Genomic DNA, 18,538 nt, shown 5'->3' with positions numbered 1-18,538 from the left:
TATCAATGTTATTATATTAATTGTAGAATATATTCAACATATATTACGTATATTTATTTTTGTATTTTTTAATTGAAGTGTAATGATAATTTAGTAGTTTTAACTCTTTGGGGTTATTAGAGCTAGAAACAGAGAATTTCAAATGTAGAAATGTAAAAAACGCTTGTCGTTTAATTGTTACAATTATTATTGCCGAAGTATACATATATATGATACCATGTTAATTGTAACAGTAAAATTAAATTTCATTCAAAATATAAAAAATAGTTTGAACAATTTATTCTAGCATACTTTAAATATATTTTATATTTTTCATAAATGAACGTACATCCTGGTGAGGAAAATTTTCGATAAATCGTCTCGGAGAATTCAACAGGTCACTCTGGACACGATGTTTCGTGTACGACTGTTCGTTATGGATCCAGTATGTTTCGTTATATCGACCCAACCATTGTTTAGTTTCATTTTAGATGTGGCAGTAAATGCCAGCTAATTGCTAAGACGTGGTTACGTTGTATACGGGCTGCTTTAAAACTAGGTATAAAACTTGGGGGTTTACGACACGGTAACGTGTTGTACAATGACATATTTTTCAATATCTACCATCTAATATTTCATCAAATTTCATTCTCATAATCGTTCCTGCGAGGGGCGTTGTATATTTAAATATTACTTTACCCAATTTCTTTAATGGACATCGTGTCCGAAGAATGGAGAATATTAAATATAATTTCATTTAATCGCGTGTAGTGTTTCGAGATTTCGTGGATTATTTCGATGGAAATGATGATTGTTCTTTAATCTAAAAAATACTAAAATTTCAATAATTTCATCGAGAAAATTCCTTTTTCCATTTAAATTTTGAAACTGTCTAAATATTCTCTGACTTATAAACGATTTGAACAGTGTACTGGTCATCTTCAGATACGAAGAAAAATGTGTAATTAATCAATAATTGAATAATAAACTTAAAAAGCTACTTTTTGTAACATGCGGGTAGAATTAACAAATTTGAACGAAATATGTGTAACGTATACGTGTATAATTTACATCAAATTGCGAAGAGAAAATATATTTTTAGCGCCTTCGTTAAAATATAAAATAAATTTGTTGTTGTTTCTTTCTCCAATGAAATTAATTGAATAAATATTTAACAAATTTTGAATACAAATTGTAAATAAATTATAGAATTACTAGCCCTTCTAGATCATCGATTGCACAATTTATATTAAATCCAAAAATTAAAATATCATTAGCCATAATTGGTTAAATATATTATCTAGAGAAACCATAGTATCTTTCGAATTAATCTTCTCGCGTCACTTTCAAATCATTCATGACGATGGTTGAAATTAATTTGAATACATAGGTTGTTCTAAAATACGATTAACTATTTTAAAGCGCATACAAGCATCTTACCAGGGAATAACTTGTAGCGAAACTCGTGTCCTCGTCTCGCTTTAAATAGTTTTACTCGAAGATCGTGTAAGCTGCTTACCGCTGGACGATAGATTTCCATAAACTGAAGATTATTGCTCCTATTTGAACAGACAACTCAAGCATGCCTATTTTACCAAATTACTATGAAAGAAGCACTGTTAGATAATAGGTAATGTTTAATTCTATCTTACTTATCGATACGTTTCGATCATGGTGTGATATAAATGATAATATCTAATGTGAATTAACTAGGAGCAGAGCTGGGTAAAATACGTATTTTAAATAGTAAATAGTAAATAAATATTTTATTTCGGATCATGCAAGTATTTTTTGACATAATGTATTTTATTTGACATCAAACATTTTTAAAACGATATTTCAAATAATATTCTATTTGAAAAACACTGAAAATATTTATACCATAGTTCGGAATATTTTATTTTACTAAATTATAGTGTAAAAAAAAATATACATATCGAATTGAGTAACTCCTACTTTTTCGAAGTTGGATAAGAAATATATTTATTTTGGTAATCTAAAACGAACAAAGTACTTTTCCTCTGCATTATAAACAAAGTTTATTAAACATACATTCAATGTACTTCTTCAATGAATACTTCTATTAAGAATCTTCGATAAAAAATCTTCATAAAATGAATGATGGAAAGATATATTCTTTAATCGCAAGAAATCATAATATTTGCAAGAAATAGTTTCTCCATCTGTGTATCATACATACACAGTTTATTTTCAAATTAAGAACTATGGAAAGTATTCTATTTTATGCTTTATGTTACTAAAATGAAACATATTTTATTTTGTGTGTTAGATTATCAAAATAAAATATTTATTTTCGTGCTTTAACTATACATTACCAAAATAAACTATTTTATTTTACGTTTTACATTATCAAAATAAAATATTTTATTTGCTGAAATTTTATATTCCATTTGAAATACTATTTTGTTTGAATTCTGAAGAATCTATTACTTAAAATAGTATTTCAAATATTTTTTCTACAAATATTACCCACCTCTGACTAGGAGAGACAAAATTAAAATTTCGTTTTTTTATAATGAAATTAATTAATTTGTTGTTTTTAGAGAACTTTTGTCGAAGAATACTAAAATAAGATATCTTCTTTTTGTCAAATCTAAAATCTAAAACAATATGTGTACAATACATTATGAATATAATCTCTAAAAATGATGTGCGAAGCACACATTTCATTGATTTTTATTGTAAATTTACATTGAAGAAATTTGTCTACTATATTTTCACTTTCTATTTATTTTCATACAGGAAGAGAAAATCAGAATTAAAATGCGTAAGACTTTTTTTAATCCGTAATAATATATTACGTGTGTATAGAATGTATTGCTAAGCTTTTTTAAACGTCATTTACGTCATAATTACAAAGATCGAATTTACGGTTTTTAAGGCCACGTTGACCAAGATAAGCTGCGGAGTTTAGGGGCTTCTTTTATTCTGTTTACTTGAACGTAGTCCAGAAACGATGGCCGATGTCCCGTTATATGTACCCTTTAGACATAATGAGGTGTATGGGGAAAGGGGAGCAAAGTTGCGAAGGAGTCCTAATCATGGACAGCTTGGTTCGCTTCTAAACAAACTATTTTGAGCCTCAGACACAACTTATGTTCAACTCAAAATGTGGGAGGTTAATATTTTAAATGTATTATTAGTTCAGTGTATTTGTCCAAATTTATCAAAAATTTTTGTTTAGTTTGGACCGAGCATAGTTTGCTTCTGAAGCGGATGCATATCGGATTGGATCTAATATTTTAAACGGCAATGAAAAATATATTATTATTTTAAGTGATACGAAACATTTATCAAAAATTTAAAAATTTGAACTTAATATATTTCTCCTAAATTAAACAATTTGGACTCGACATAATCTGCCTCCGTCAATTGTGTTTATTGCTATGATTTCTGAGCACGGTTACCTGCAATAATACGCTTTACTTATTAATTTTTTTACACCGCTTTGCAGTCTGCAATTCACAAAGTATTAGGTTGTCCCAAAAGTTTCTTTCGCTTTATTAACACGTAGATTGCCATGTCACCCGTGTATGGGTTTCACTCAACAACTAAAAAGATTCTGAAAAGTTGACATCAAAGGAGATGAATTTAAATGAAATTCATGAATTTTGATGTAGTTACAAAACTAAATACCACGATAAATGTTTGATTACATAGATTTCAGTAGTCTAAATAATATTTAATATTAGCAGAATATTTTAAGAATATTCGTTTGGCGGTCAACGTGTTAATAAATAATACATGCATAATAGTTTATGTTTTATGTTACATTACTGAATTGTGCACGATTCATTTCGCTCCATTACTGTTACAACATGAATATCTATGAAATTAGATTGTCTATTTATAGAAACACGACCACATCAAATAATTGATTGCAACTCGCGAAAGAAACTTTCGGGACGACCTAATGTCATTGTGGACATATGTCGACGTCAAGTTTTTCCATTGCTATGATTTCTGGACACGGAAAATCTGTAATATTATGAAACACTATATGTAATAATGCTTTACGCAGCCTCCGTGGTTCGAGCGGCTAAAGAGATCGGTTTACTTCTGTTAGCCAAGTTGGCTAGGTTTATCTGCACGCCCACCAAGGAATGGAACCCTCATCGCATTCCTTCGTTCAATATAACGATCTGAAGAGTTTGTAGTTTCTTCAAACACAATAAAGAAGTTGTACTTCGAAGCAATGTAAAGTTACAGAAAAAGAAGCATTGTCGAAATACGCACGAAATAATTTTCCCAGCGTAATTTGAGGTACTTTATTTACTTTCTGATATCCCCGAAATTTCATCTTCAGCTCTTAATCACCGTTGCCGAGCACACTCGATATCATCTTAGAAGATTGAAGAAAACAATTTCTGCTATCTGATTCTACATGAACAATGATAAAGGAAAGCTTGTTGTTTTGTTTTCCGTATCTCTTATCATTTAGAAATTATTTCAAACCCCCCGAGATTGTTCATACAGTCTGTATATATTTTTCCCTTTGAATTCATTTAACCAATAGCTTTGTTACGAATCGACCAATGATTGTTGTTTACTTTTTCGTATCTCTTAGCATCTGTAATTATTTGCAATTATTAAGCCACCGTTCAGGCATCCTCTATATATTTTTTCTTTAAATTAATATGGATTGGACGATTTATGATATATTTATCCAATAGTTTTTTTACGAATCGACCTATACTTTCATGTACAGGGTGCGGCAGAAATAACTCCCACATTTTAAAAAACGATTGAAAAAAAAAATGGTACGAGATAACACCAGATACTTTTTATTTCTTAAATCTAGATATAACAAAGTTTTTTTACTTTATGTTTTAAAAATTACGCCGTCCAAATGGTGGCCTTTACGGGCGATGCACATTTGGACACTATCTGCAAAATTTCGCGCTGACGGACCGTAGCTCGGCGGATTTAAGTCCATGTGACTTTTGTCTGTGGAGATACCTCAAGGCCGAGGTTTTCAAACATCGTCCTTGGTCCTTGAATGAACTAAAGGCCATCCAAGAGGAAATTGAAAGAATTTCCCCCGAAATGCTAGCGAGAGTGATGGAAAACTTTCAAGAACGACTCCAAATGTGTATCACACGTAAAGGCTACCATTTGGACGGCGTAATTTTTAAAACATAAAGTAAAAAAACTTTGTTATATCTAGATTTAAGAAATAAAAAGTATCTGGTGGTATCTCGTACCACTTTTTTTCAATCGTTTTTTAAAATGTGGGAGTTCTTTCTGCCGCACCCTGTAAAAGAAAACATGGTGGTAATAAACATGAATGGAAGAATGACTACGTCCGTGATAAAACTATCTAGTCTGGCAATCAAGCCTCATTCGGTTGGCATAACAACGACTGGATACACACCCTGAAGGGTGTAGGGTGGAAGACAACTTCATAAAATGGCAATACTCTCTACCCCACATTAATCCAGGAAGAGTGTTTGCCTGCTATTCATTGGCGAACGTAATTTAATTTACAACGAAGTAAATATTACTCTAGTTACGAGTAAAATTACACTTATACTCGACCCTAAACAAATTACCTACGTTCGTATAGAAAATATAACTTTTAGACCAAGTTATTGTTTTAATTGTTCTTTATGTTCTGACGAAGAGTATAGGCTGTTTAATTTTCTGGAAATATTAACAATAACTATTATCTTTTTATAAAATTTATCTTAGATGGGGCTGTTTATTAAATTTAGTTTCAATCTATTATTCGAACATTTTGGAGATTCAAATATTCGATGAATATAATTTAAATAAAACGTGGCAATTTAGTCAGTTTTAATAAACGAACAATTAGCACTACGAGCAATTGTTAGCTTTGATAATAGTTAAATGTATCGATTCTTATTTTGAACCATATTCAATAGTCATTTCTGGATTACTAACTGACTCGTATGATGTTAAGGGAAACAATTATAACTTAACATATAAAACAGACACAAAGTTACAAAAAAAAATTATTTAACTATAATAGTACTGAGGCACAAGGAAGTGATAATTTGTTAATGTAAACCGACTATTTGAATACTTTAGTATTCGATGTGGATTAAAAATTATGTATTTCTAATTTATCGTCTTTTTATTATGTTCTATTTTCATTTTAAATATGCCACTAACTGATATTCTGTATATTTATATTCTGGTAACAGAAAATTAATGTGCCTACATTTATAATAATAAGTAATAGTCATATAGATTTTTTTTTTTAAAACAATATCTGAGTAATAATATTTTAATGTTGAAATATTCGAATAATGATATTCAAATACTCAACTACTCGAGTATTTCGATTTCAATACTGCAACATTGTAATACTACAATGTCTAAATACTCAAATACTCAAATATTTAAATACTTCAATATCTACACATTTAAACACTCCGATACATAAATATTCAAATACTGAACTACTCGAGTATTTCAATTCCAAATACTAAAACAATCTAAAACATCAATACCTGCACACTCGAATACTAAAATATTCAGAACACTCAAATATTCGAAGTTTATTCCCAGTATTCGAGTACCTACAATTTCCATGCCTTCAGTTGTTCAAATAGTCTCAGCCCTACTTAAAAGTGTATTTATTTATGGAGAAGCAACTATCTTTATCGCCAGCGTTAAAAAGATTTATGATGACATTATCTAAACCTAAATCAGAATTCACGCTGCAATGAAACATTTCGTTATTAGCATTCTCGTGATTCAACTATTTGTTTTGCTCGTCAGCTGTAAATGTTATATCGTATAAGATTTCGACGAAATTTTGATTTGGATTCGTCTGCGATTTCTGCCTCGAGGATTGCACGTGAATTCCATCGGCATAATATTTGGACAAGGTTTACATTTTTATGGAGTTGAGAGCTACGCTTTGAAATACGAGCCGCTTTAAAATTTTCATTGTCATGTACCAAGGTGGTCTCTTAGTCTTGCAATCCGATCATGTGGCAGCAGTTGTTGGAATTTATTTCAATAGCACACAGAAGACCCACAGAAATCCAGAGTGAACTGTCAGATTACGTTTTCCTTCGCTTAATTAGCTCAGAAGCCTGTCACCATTTTTGCAGTTTCTTGCAAATTGCATTCAGTGTCAAAACGTGACCCATCATTCATCCTTGGACTTCAGAAAACCTCGACGTTATTGCATTTGCTACTGCAGTTTTCTAATAATAATTAGGCATACCCTTCGTTGGTCTCGAATTTTTCATACAACGTAATACTGTTTTCCAATAAATGTATTCATGTTTCAACAATTTTCATTCAATTTCTATAGTACGATGTTTTTATTTACTAAAAGTTTACTGCGCCAAAATAATAACTTTTTATTTTAATTTTATATCGACTTCCAGACAAGATTATCTCATTACAAACAAGAAGTTCGATCAAATTTACTATTTACAATTATCTTTTACAGAAAGTGAATGAAAAATGATGAACATTGTAGGTAAATAACGCCGTTCATTGAATTATAAAAGCAGTTGTACAAGATATATTTAGAGGAAAATTGTTTAATATAATAAGATGAATTGCGATAGCAAAGAAAACCACAAATATATTATTATCTTCCCCAAATTATACAATGCGCAAAAATCAATGAAACAAAATATATCAAATAGCCTTGTGTCCCAAATCGGATTCTATAGTAACAAAACTGATGAACGAAAATCCATTCATGTATCTCTCTCTCGCGTGGGACCGTGGGAAATTTCAAAGTGGACACTGTTTCTCCCCCTATTCGCGCGTAATTCAATAATTTAAGGAAACATACTTGATATCGAGCACACCTATCGTCTATTTGTTCGAAGTAAACGTACACACGGCGAACAAAAATAAAAGCGAGATAGAAAAAGACGGAAGCGTGAAGCGCGGTTAATTCGCGGTCCACACAACGGTTTGCCCAGCTGAATGGCAATTGTTAAACTTCCTTTAGCGCAAACGTGTACAACGAGGTCAATTGGCGTTAAATGGAGGCATTACGACATTATGTAACTTAGGGCCATTCCGAAGGGTACACCCACGCGACCATACCGTTGATTTCGTTCAGCGTCAACCCCATGGAAATATCTCAAGTTGAATCCATATCGACGAGAAAAGGGTGATTTTTCTAACGCTTCTAGCTTTTGTTAAAAAAAATTCATCGTTTCTTGAGAAAAATAGCGCAAATCTCGAGTTATTAGGTCTAGAAATTAATTCTGTATCTATACATATATTCAATCATTTATAACTGTAATTTAATGATTCTTTTACAGCTGACTAGAAATCTAAAGAACCTATCAGTTCGATCGACTTCATACAGTGGGTGTAGAAAGTATTCGTACACTGACCAATTTATCTAAAAAAAACCATGTATAATTGTAATTTATTAACTTATTTTTTTATAAACAATGACATTCTACATATTCTCGGAAATCTCTAGAATAGATAGATTACAAAAAAGAATAGCTATTTATCTAAGTTGCGAAATTAACAAGAAAAAAACAATTAATCGATAGAAATATTGAAGCAACAAGTATTCGCGCAACTGTTTAATTTTTAAAACTTGATTAAAAAAAAAAAGAAATTTACATTAATTTATAAGTATATAATACTTCCTTCGTGGGATGTACTTTTGATTTTATAATTATTGTAACTTTTCTAAGCATTAAATTAACTACATTATTAGTTATACGAAGTGGGATCTTTAATTCCTCTATCAGAGCCATTTTTAAAAGTACTTTACTGGAAATTTGATGTTTTCTAATTCGTTCGGAGCAATAAACTAATGTGTTTACGTTACAAACTCTACTGTAAATGGTTCGTCATAAGTAGACTGCGGATCTTTATGCATTTATAGAAAATTTGAATGTGCAAGAAACTACAAAATGCAAACAATATGCAAGAATATAAAAAAGATTGAAAGTAGAGTTCGTGTTATAATATTTACAGAATAAAACAAATTCCTATTTAAGTTCAATTTTTGAAGGCACGTTCGCGAAGATTTTATTTTGCATAAAGATCCGCAGTCTAGTCGCAAGAATCGTACAAATACTTATTGCTTCTATACTTTTACCCACTTTTCGCACCTTTTTTGTTAATTTCACAAATTATATTAACTAGTAAATGTTGCTTGGGTTATATCTATCTTAGAGACTTCCGAGAATATGTAAAATATCATTGATTATAAAAAAAGAAGAAGTTAAGAAACTACAATTTCACACAAAAGTTTTTTGGGAAATTGATCGCTGTACGAATACATTCTACACCCACTGTATATGCTAAGACTACTCTTATACATATCTTATGTATATGTTATTTGAAATGTAGCGCGAGTGTTTTTGAAAACGTTCATTTTTGGAGAAATTATAATAAAGTTAAGGGAAAAGACTTAATTTTTTTCATTGATAATGTAAGATTGAAAATTTTGCAAGTGATGATTGTAATAAAATATCGACAAAATCTCGTGCTATATTTAAGATAATGTATTGTAAGAATATTTAGCTTTAAATTTGATGTCGATTGAATCGGTAGTTTCTGAGAATCTGTGAAGGCCAGCTAAAAGAATGCTTATGTCGAGGAATATCTCTTGCGACGGCATTTTGCAATATTCTTCAAAACAAATTTTACAAGATATACTCCAAAGTAAAGATATTCGGATATTAGAATTGTAACTTTCTACATTACACAGTTTGTACGTTAAAAAAATTTCTTAGAATTGGTCTGGGGTCGCACCCAGAGACCAAATAATACAAGTAGTGTATGGAATCCAGTGATTTGCTTCTGGAGGAGTTAGAGTACTTATACACGTTAGCATATTTTAATTGAATAGTGCTTCTAATAGTGTAATTCTGAAAATTAGAAGCTTGAGGATCGACTTTTACATTACATTAACATTATTACATTTCTGAAATTTTCCCAAACATAATTATTTTGTTGTGTTTTTCTTTTGGAGCTTACTTTCTATCAAATAGGAAGTTTAACAAAGTAAAATGCACGAATGAAATTTGTGTGTTACATATTCTGCTCTATGTTTCTCAATGTTTTGTTATATGTACTGCGATAACCATCAAGATCGCAATTGACATGGATATAAGGAATTTGATACGAGTTCGTAATACCATTTACCGCGTTGCTTAGTGAGCTTGTGAGACAATTCTTGTATGTTATTTGAATCTAATCTAAGCTCAATTATCCTTCAAAAACACAGAGTGAAATGTTTAAAAATAAAAAGAATGATTAAAATGGAGGATACGTAAATATTTCTAATCTATGCGAGTATTTGAAAGAAAACTAATTAGGATAAATTGTTTGCAAGGGAAAACATTTTTCCAAAATCATCTTTTACAAAAATTTTAAGATTAAACAATCAAACAATTTTATAGTAAATGTAATTGCGTGAACGCATTTTTGTTCTGTGCCCTTTTAGAAGATAAAAGCACAAATTTCAACTACGTGTAACTGAATACTATTCTAATCATCTAATCTCAAAAAAGGCAAACACGATATCAGCAGAAATATAATTATCCAATATAATAATTCACTATAAATATACATTATTTAAATTTAATTCCTGTATAAAATATCTATTGTAGTTTGGTAGTCTACATCAGATACAATAATGCAATTACCTTAATAATCTGGAAGAGACTTGTCCACTGCGAGTGGTGCACGTGCCCAAGAGCTTCCCCCACTCTATAGCAATTAGGATGCGCGTTCTCCGACGGCGCAGACTATCTCGATCTACTCTGCTCTACGTTCTGATCTATACTGACGTCTTTCTCTCTCAGCTCTTACTCCCTCCATGCGCGGTAGTGGGGGAAGGAACTGCACGAGGGGCTCCACCCGTGGACAGGCCTGATCTAAAAGAAACGATATTAATTAGAGAAAAGAATAAAATAAATTAGTGAAAACTAGAAGGAAATACTGGAAACATGAAGTGTTATAATTAATCAATAAAGAAAAGGAAAAGGATAGAAATAACAAATGTAAGTATGAAAGGATAATAAGTATTAGAAAAAGAGAATGATAAAAATAACAAATATAAGTATGCAAGGATAATAAGTATTAGAAAAGAATAAGAATAAAAATAATAAAGAAAAATAATGAATATAAGATGTAACCGTAAGATATCTACGCTTTACTAACATATCCTACAATAAGTTTTCAAGACGACGAAAATTAAGACAGCAAAATGCTTGTCGAATAATACAAGTAATTCATCCTGAGTATTCTTCGAGCATTTATTATTTTTTTCTTTTCTTTTATTGGAAGAACCCTCTTCAGAAACAATTCCTGAATTAATAGATTACATAAATCTGTAATAATAAATGTTTGAAGGCTAGTCAAAACAAGTTACCATTATTCACAGAATGATTGCCATTGACACATTGCAGAACTCAAGCCTAATCAATTACCGGTTCGCGTAGTCTACTTCCTGCAGCGTAACTGATTAACACGCTACAGTAATTTAGGGTTTTACATCCTCTTCTGTTCTAAGTTTTATATGATAAACAAGACAATTTAGTTTAAATATATGTGACACATCTAAATCAAAATCGGATGCAGTGAACATTTTCGTAATGTCTAATTATTGCTCTCAATTAATTTTTATAATGTGATTCAATTAGACAAAAATGTAATACTATGAACGATTTCATAATTCTTAATTTTTATTTTAAATTTAGTTTAACCCCTTAACCTACAGCTACGTGTGAGCCACGTGGTCTTGTATTCGGGCTCAATGTAAACATTACGAACATTACACCATTGACGATTGTTCATTTTTGTATAAACGCTAATTATTTGAATTGCTAATTTATTCAGACATTAGAGATAAATGTTATTGATTTGTGTTATACTTTATTGATAGATAATAAACATCTTGTGGTATATCTATCACAGTTATTGCATCAGGTTGTAATTACTTATCAAATATTTCGCAAAATTAAACTAGTTGTATCTTACACATGTACTTCGATTCCGTAAGTCGTGCGCGATTTGTACAACTTATTGTTAGGTCCGATTTGCCGAACCGTGGAATGGCTCGAAGGCTGAGCGATCTTGTTTAAGTTTTGAACCCAGGCTGTAGGTTAACTCTTTGCGGCACAGGAATTCAGGTCATAAAATAGACTCATGTTGCACAGGAATTTTATTGAGTTTCAAATCAAACAAAATTGTTATATTTTTATTAATAAAGGTATCATATAATGTAACAAAATAAATATAATAACAAGGGGCGTCACATTTATAGTTTTAAGAATATTAAAACATAAACAATAAATAAAAATATGTTTTTTTGTATTGCTCCCCAAGTTGCATGGTGGGACGAATAAAATTCCACCATACTTTCATCATTTGCAAACAAATTTAATCTAGTTTTTATTATAAAACACTTCGCTTGTTTATATAGAACTAATTTTTATATAAATTAACTTATCTCTACGATTTTTCACATAAAACCAAGAAAGAAATATCATCGCAATAAACCTTCCGCTTCCAACAATTGTTGAACCGGTATTAGCATGTTGAAAGTTGCCAACATTTGCGTGCATACATTTGTAACATTGGATGAATATATTACCATCTGCTTTACGTAAATAAGACGAAATATAAAATTTCGAGGTGGGATTAAAAATGTTCCACCATGCATTACGGTCCATCAAAAAGGTGGGACACTTTTAATCCCACCGTGCCCCAAAGAGTTAAGGGATTAACAATACCATTCAACCAGATAAAAATCTAACACAAGTGAACATTCATGATTTCTACTTTTTGTAGTGCTCAATTAAATTAAAAAAAAAAAAAAAAATCCCCTAAGTTCCAAATACAAAGTAAATTTGTTTAGTATGCTGCGTGATTCCTTCAATGAATTATCATTGCGACTGAAACCATCCTTTTTCGATATAAACGTACTCCATCCTTCCACATACTTCGTTGCAAATATTACTTTACACGTGGGGAACGTCGGTAATACAATACACTAGTTAACTATCACGATTCCATATATCATATTTCCTCGTGATTTTATAAATGAATCGTAACACACAATGCAGATATACGGTTAGTACCGACATGACAATTTCATTCGATTGTCGCAATAGGTCGACATGCAGAGGTAGCGAGTACCGTCATTGTGCATTGTGTCTGATATTCGTAGCATTGATAAAATTAAATTTCACACGGAGCTCGAAGCTGCTCGACGCAGTCTACGAACATTGAAAATCCAGAGAATCACTATTATTGTTCAAATTAATGTTAATATTCTAGATTTAATGAGATAATCACGAAAATATTCTAATATTTGCAACATAAATGTTTTAAATGTACGAGTTAAATATTATTGTATGCATTGCATTGTTGTATTTGATTTTTGTGACAAACAATGGAACATAAAAAAGTTATTAGCATCGTTATGACTATCGCCATGAAACTATTGGTACGAAATTTTCAAAGCAAAAGTTTATCAATTAGTATTATTGTTTGATCTCTTGAAATGTAGAATGAATAATAAACATATTCAAGAATAAGAATTTTTGCCAACTAAACTGAACTTACTTTCAAAACTAAGAAACAAAAAAAAAACCCAAGAATAAAGAATCTAACGATATTGTTGAGAAAAAAGGAGTATTATTTTTCTACATTTAGTTTTTGTGATAAACAATAGTAAGTAAAAAAAATGATTAGAACCCTTACGAAATTTCCGAAGCATTTTCGATCTACTGGCGTACTAATAGTTGCATCGTGCAAGTCCAAGGACTTAAAATTCTTCTTACGAAAGCAATACTCGACGGAGGTCATTTCAGCAAGGAATAGAATCCAAGAAGCGACCTTGCGAGACACTGAATCGGTTCGTAATTGAATTGCTCCACTTGACCACCACGCTTTGATCTTCCCTTGAATTGAACCAACGATTAATGCAATTAACCCAAATTATACGGAGTACCACCACGCGCTGATTAATTCCTCCACTGTACCAGACGTCTCATAAAAGTCACAGCGATTTACTCCCGACATTTAACCCTCTGCTGCGGTTTTGGAAGAATCGTCTCAAGTATCATCGTAATTACTCGTACGAAGTTCAGGGAGCTAAAAATATTTACGAGTTAGACTATAATATTAGGTTGTCCCGAAAGTTTCTTTCGCGAGTTGCACTCAATTATTTTATGTGGTCGTGTTTCTATAAATAGACAATCTAATTTCATATATATTCATGTTGTAACAGTAATGGAGCAAAATGAATCGTGCACAATTCAGTAATGTAACATACAACATAAACTATTGTACATGTATTACTTATTAATAAAGCGAAAGAAACTTTTCGGACAACCTAATACATACAGAACGATACTCAATAATATAATTTAAGGAAATGTCAAGGAGCCTGTAATTTTATATTAATATAAAATGTGTATGTTTGTGATTTTCTTATAACTCTTACTATTGTTGTTCAATCCAGATGAAGTTTTGTTTTAATTGTTCTTTATGTTCTGACGAAGAGTATAGGCTGTTTAATTTTCTGGAAATATTAATAATAACTATTATCTTTTTATAAAATTTATCTTAAATCCATGGTGAGTGATCTGTACGAAAAAATGTTTAAGCTTGTGTGGCGAAATTTGATATGTTTACTCTACAAATACCTATCATTTAAAATAAACTTTTTGAAAGGCAAGAATTTTGACCAAAAATATAGTTTATAAGAATATTCTAAAGATAATGTGGTTTATAAGGAATTTCTATAACTACAAACTCTAGAATAAATAAATACAAAAACGTCTTGTTTAAACCTTTGAATCTCTATTAAATATAACAAACTAAGTAAATTAACATTGAATCACGTTCATACAATTTCGTTCACAATACTGGTTACAATACTGTGGACAATACATGGTAACTTTAAACTGTATAAACCTCAAACGGAAATATATAAATTGAAAACGGAAATATGGAAAATGAACACCGGATGTAGGAACATTGAGTCGTATTGTGCTGTTACTTGTCATGCCACAATCACGGAAACAATCATATATTTTTTTTTATGAGGTCATGAACTATGAGGTAAATAAAATTGTAAAATTTAATAGAAAAATAATTGATCAAACAAATAAATATTAAATGTATAAGTTAATAATATTAACAATTGACAAGGTGAATTGATGATAAACCTGTAACAAATTTGACAAAACTACAATGTTATTAATTTAATATACTATTAACTATTATATCATCTTCATGGCGAGGTATAGTTTCTAAAAAATCTATCAATATTAAAACTAATTTTGATAATATATTGGAATAATTAACATTAGGCCAAAAGGCTAACAAACAAATGTTCTTTTTCCAGGTAAAATTGGACTGTTCTATTTAATATTCTACGGGGTGCTGGCTGCACTAGTTGCAATTTGCTTCTGGGGATTTTTTCAAACACTGGATCCGAGGGTACCGAGGTGGCAGCTGGAACGTTCGATAATTGGAACAAGTCCTGGTAAATAATGCACATAATCTTGAAAATAATCACGTATACATTTCTAACATTTTCTGTTAATTAACATTGTCCTTTTATAGGTCTAGGATTCAGGCCTAGACCACCACTAGAGAATGTGGAAAGCACACTGATCTGGTACAGGGGAACGGACAGCGAGAACTTCAAATACTGGATTGATTCCCTACAGGCTTTTCTCAAAGGTAATAACCATGGTATAATTCAAATTGTTAGGACAGCTTAAAAATGATTTTGGAATACATCTTAAATTTTTACTATTAATAAATACTTTAAAAAAATTTTTAAATCACCCATTTATCATCTGCAAAATTATTACAAATCAAATGAAACACGTTATTACACTAGTTAATGATATTTTTACATATTTTTACATATTTTTACTTTGTTCAAGATATCTCCTTTTCTACTTTGTTCTCAGTTTAATTATATCGGATTTCTTCATCATTTTGCAGATTATATAACACCAGGTTCGGTTCCTGGTCTAGGTGCAAACATTAATAAATGTGATTACAATCAACCACCACCGCCTGGGAAGGTCTGCGACGTCGACGTTAAGAACATGGGACCTTGTACTAAAGAAAATAAATACAATTATCACAGAAATGCTCCATGCATTTTTCTTAAACTTAATAAGGTATTATTATCTTAAATTTAATAAGAAGCAAGTAACATACATTTAATTTAGAATATTTATGTTACGAGTTCTGTTAGTCAACAGTTAATACGGAAATATATTTTTGCAGATATATGGTTGGAGACCAGAGTACTATAACGACACGGTTTCATTACCAGAAAAAATGCCTGTCGATCTCAAGAACCACATTGGCCTTCTAAAGGCAAATAATTCTTTAGAACTTAATACCGTGTGGGTGTCCTGCGAAGGAGAAAGTCCTGCCGATCAAGAAAATATAGGACCAATTCAATATATACCGCGAAGAGGATTTCCCGGTTATTTTTATCCGTATGAAAATAACGAGGGATACCTTAGCCCCCTGGTCGCCATTCATTTTGTTCGACCACGTAGTAAGTATCAGAAATAAATATTTAATAGAATTAAGGTTGTATCGTACTTTTGTATTCGACTTACAACAAGATTACATGTAAACAAAAAGATGTTTTAAAATAGTACAAAAGTACAAGACACGAATTGAAATGTATAATAGGAAGATAAAGTTTGAGGAATAGTGATAATTAATGAGAAACGTTGGTACACTTAAACAAAAGCAAATATTTTGTTACAGCTGGAATTTTAATAAACATAGAGTGCAAGGCGTGGGCGAAGAACATTAGACACAGCCGCAACGATGAAATGGGCGCAGTCCATTTGGAGTTGATGATAGATTAAGAGGGCTCACGCACCTTTTTGGCCCATCCCTTGTTAGCGTACAGAGGCTAAACGCGAATCTCATATTGTCTGACTCTTCGACATAGACTCCCGCTCAGAAGTATGTGGACACTTCCTTAATAGAAATAAATACCTAATTAAAGTTGCGAATCTATTAATATCAATTACATCATTTATGTTTCCATATGTTTATGTTGCATTAGTAAATATATTTTATTAATAGTTTTTTTTTCTTTTTAACATCATATTAGTAATGATAAACAAACCGTAGAGATAACTAGATAATGATAAAATTCCTTTTACCAAACTTGGATACCATTAATTTCTTTATTGTATCCGAAATAATATTATCTCATACAATAAAGGTTGTATAGTAATAATTTACGGTGTATATTAATTAATCATTGAAGGTAATAAGTGTCCACATGTTTATGAACGAGGGTGTACCTATATGCTATTGAATAAAGCCGTGAAGCCGTCAGAAACTGATTACAGCTGGCAAAGTGGATACAATTTTTGTCAAGTACAAAACTAAAAAGGATTTTTTGTGTTCGTATTATCGGAAGTCTGTTTCTCGTGTACCGAGACAAGTTTCAGGTTTTATACAACCTGTATGCAGTGTTCAGCTTCTTATGCCATATCTTATTCGAGTGAATTTTATAAAAGAAAAAAACGTACCATTAAGATAGTTCTTCATTGATCTGACATAGTAGGAACTATACAATGGAAAAAGTATATACAAAGGATAGACATGCTTACTGTGTGTTAATACGAACATATTTTAATAATGGATGTAATTGTATTCTTTCACAATGAAATTTCCATGATTAATTGTAATAATAAATAAAAGTAGATATACTGCTCCTACTCGGTACAGTTAAATTTAATACACGATTTATGTATCCATCAGATAAATAAGATTTAATTAATCTATACGAATATTGGATTATTCCAGATTCTAGTTCGATCCGTAAATCATCGTACATATCTATGTGAAAATATCAAAAACTTTTACTTAACATGTACTACTTCTATCCAAAAAATAGGAATAATTATTATAAATCGAATCTGATTAAAGATCTGATTTTAATATTTAAGGAATTAATAATAAAACAATCATAATATTAATAATAGTTCTCTATCTTAACTAATATTTAAATATATTTTGTGAAAAATAGAGACCATCAGAAACTGGAAAAAGGTAAACGCTTATAAAAGTATTTAAATTAGTGATTACTGTAATTTTTGAATCTTCTATTGTGAAAATTCGTACCTATTAATGTCCGATGCGAATAGATCTCTTAAACGTGACAAAGATAATATATATATTTTGCTTCTAAAGTATGTAAATGTATCATATATGTACGCATATATTTTTATAGATAAGACTTTCTTCGTTTAAATCACAGATTGTTGTCATCTATTTCTACTACGTATAATTGTAATTAAATGCCTCTTTAAAAAATCCTTATGGAAGGTTATCTCTTATATTTATTTTATCGAAAAATTATTTTATTTATAGTTCTTGTAGAAAATTGACCACAGAAAGCTAATAACGCATGTATATGGATAGCAATAATTTCTCAGAATATTTCAATGAAGCTTGTGGATTAATAAAGAAACTGACTGCCCCTAAAATTTTTCCCAAATTTCATATAATTTTTATAAAGCCATTTAGACACTTTAACTGCAATTAG

At 30.6% G+C, this 18,538-nt stretch overlaps 1 protein-coding gene across 1 annotated transcript in view; it reads left to right on the top strand.

Annotated features, from left to right (window-relative positions):
- Positions 1 to 17,708, top strand: part of LOC128881061 (sodium/potassium-transporting ATPase subunit beta-2-like) — an 18,582-nt gene extending 874 nt beyond the window's left edge. Inside the window, exons 2-6 of the mRNA XM_054131734.1 lie at positions 15,338 to 15,478; positions 15,559 to 15,678; positions 15,949 to 16,130; positions 16,240 to 16,519; positions 16,738 to 17,708. Coding sequence (XP_053987709.1) covers positions 15,338 to 15,478; positions 15,559 to 15,678; positions 15,949 to 16,130; positions 16,240 to 16,519; positions 16,738 to 16,841 — 827 coding nt within the window. The 3' untranslated portion in view covers positions 16,842 to 17,708. The remainder of the gene's footprint in view (positions 1 to 15,337; positions 15,479 to 15,558; positions 15,679 to 15,948; positions 16,131 to 16,239; positions 16,520 to 16,737) is intronic.
- The last annotated feature ends 830 nt before the right edge of the window (positions 17,709 to 18,538 follow it).

Source organism: Hylaeus volcanicus, chromosome 8 (assembly GCF_026283585.1).
Source record: "Hylaeus volcanicus isolate JK05 chromosome 8, UHH_iyHylVolc1.0_haploid, whole genome shotgun sequence".
Taxonomy (NCBI): domain Eukaryota; kingdom Metazoa; phylum Arthropoda; class Insecta; order Hymenoptera; family Colletidae; genus Hylaeus; species Hylaeus volcanicus.
This window is presented reverse-complemented; position numbering and strand designations above follow the sequence as displayed.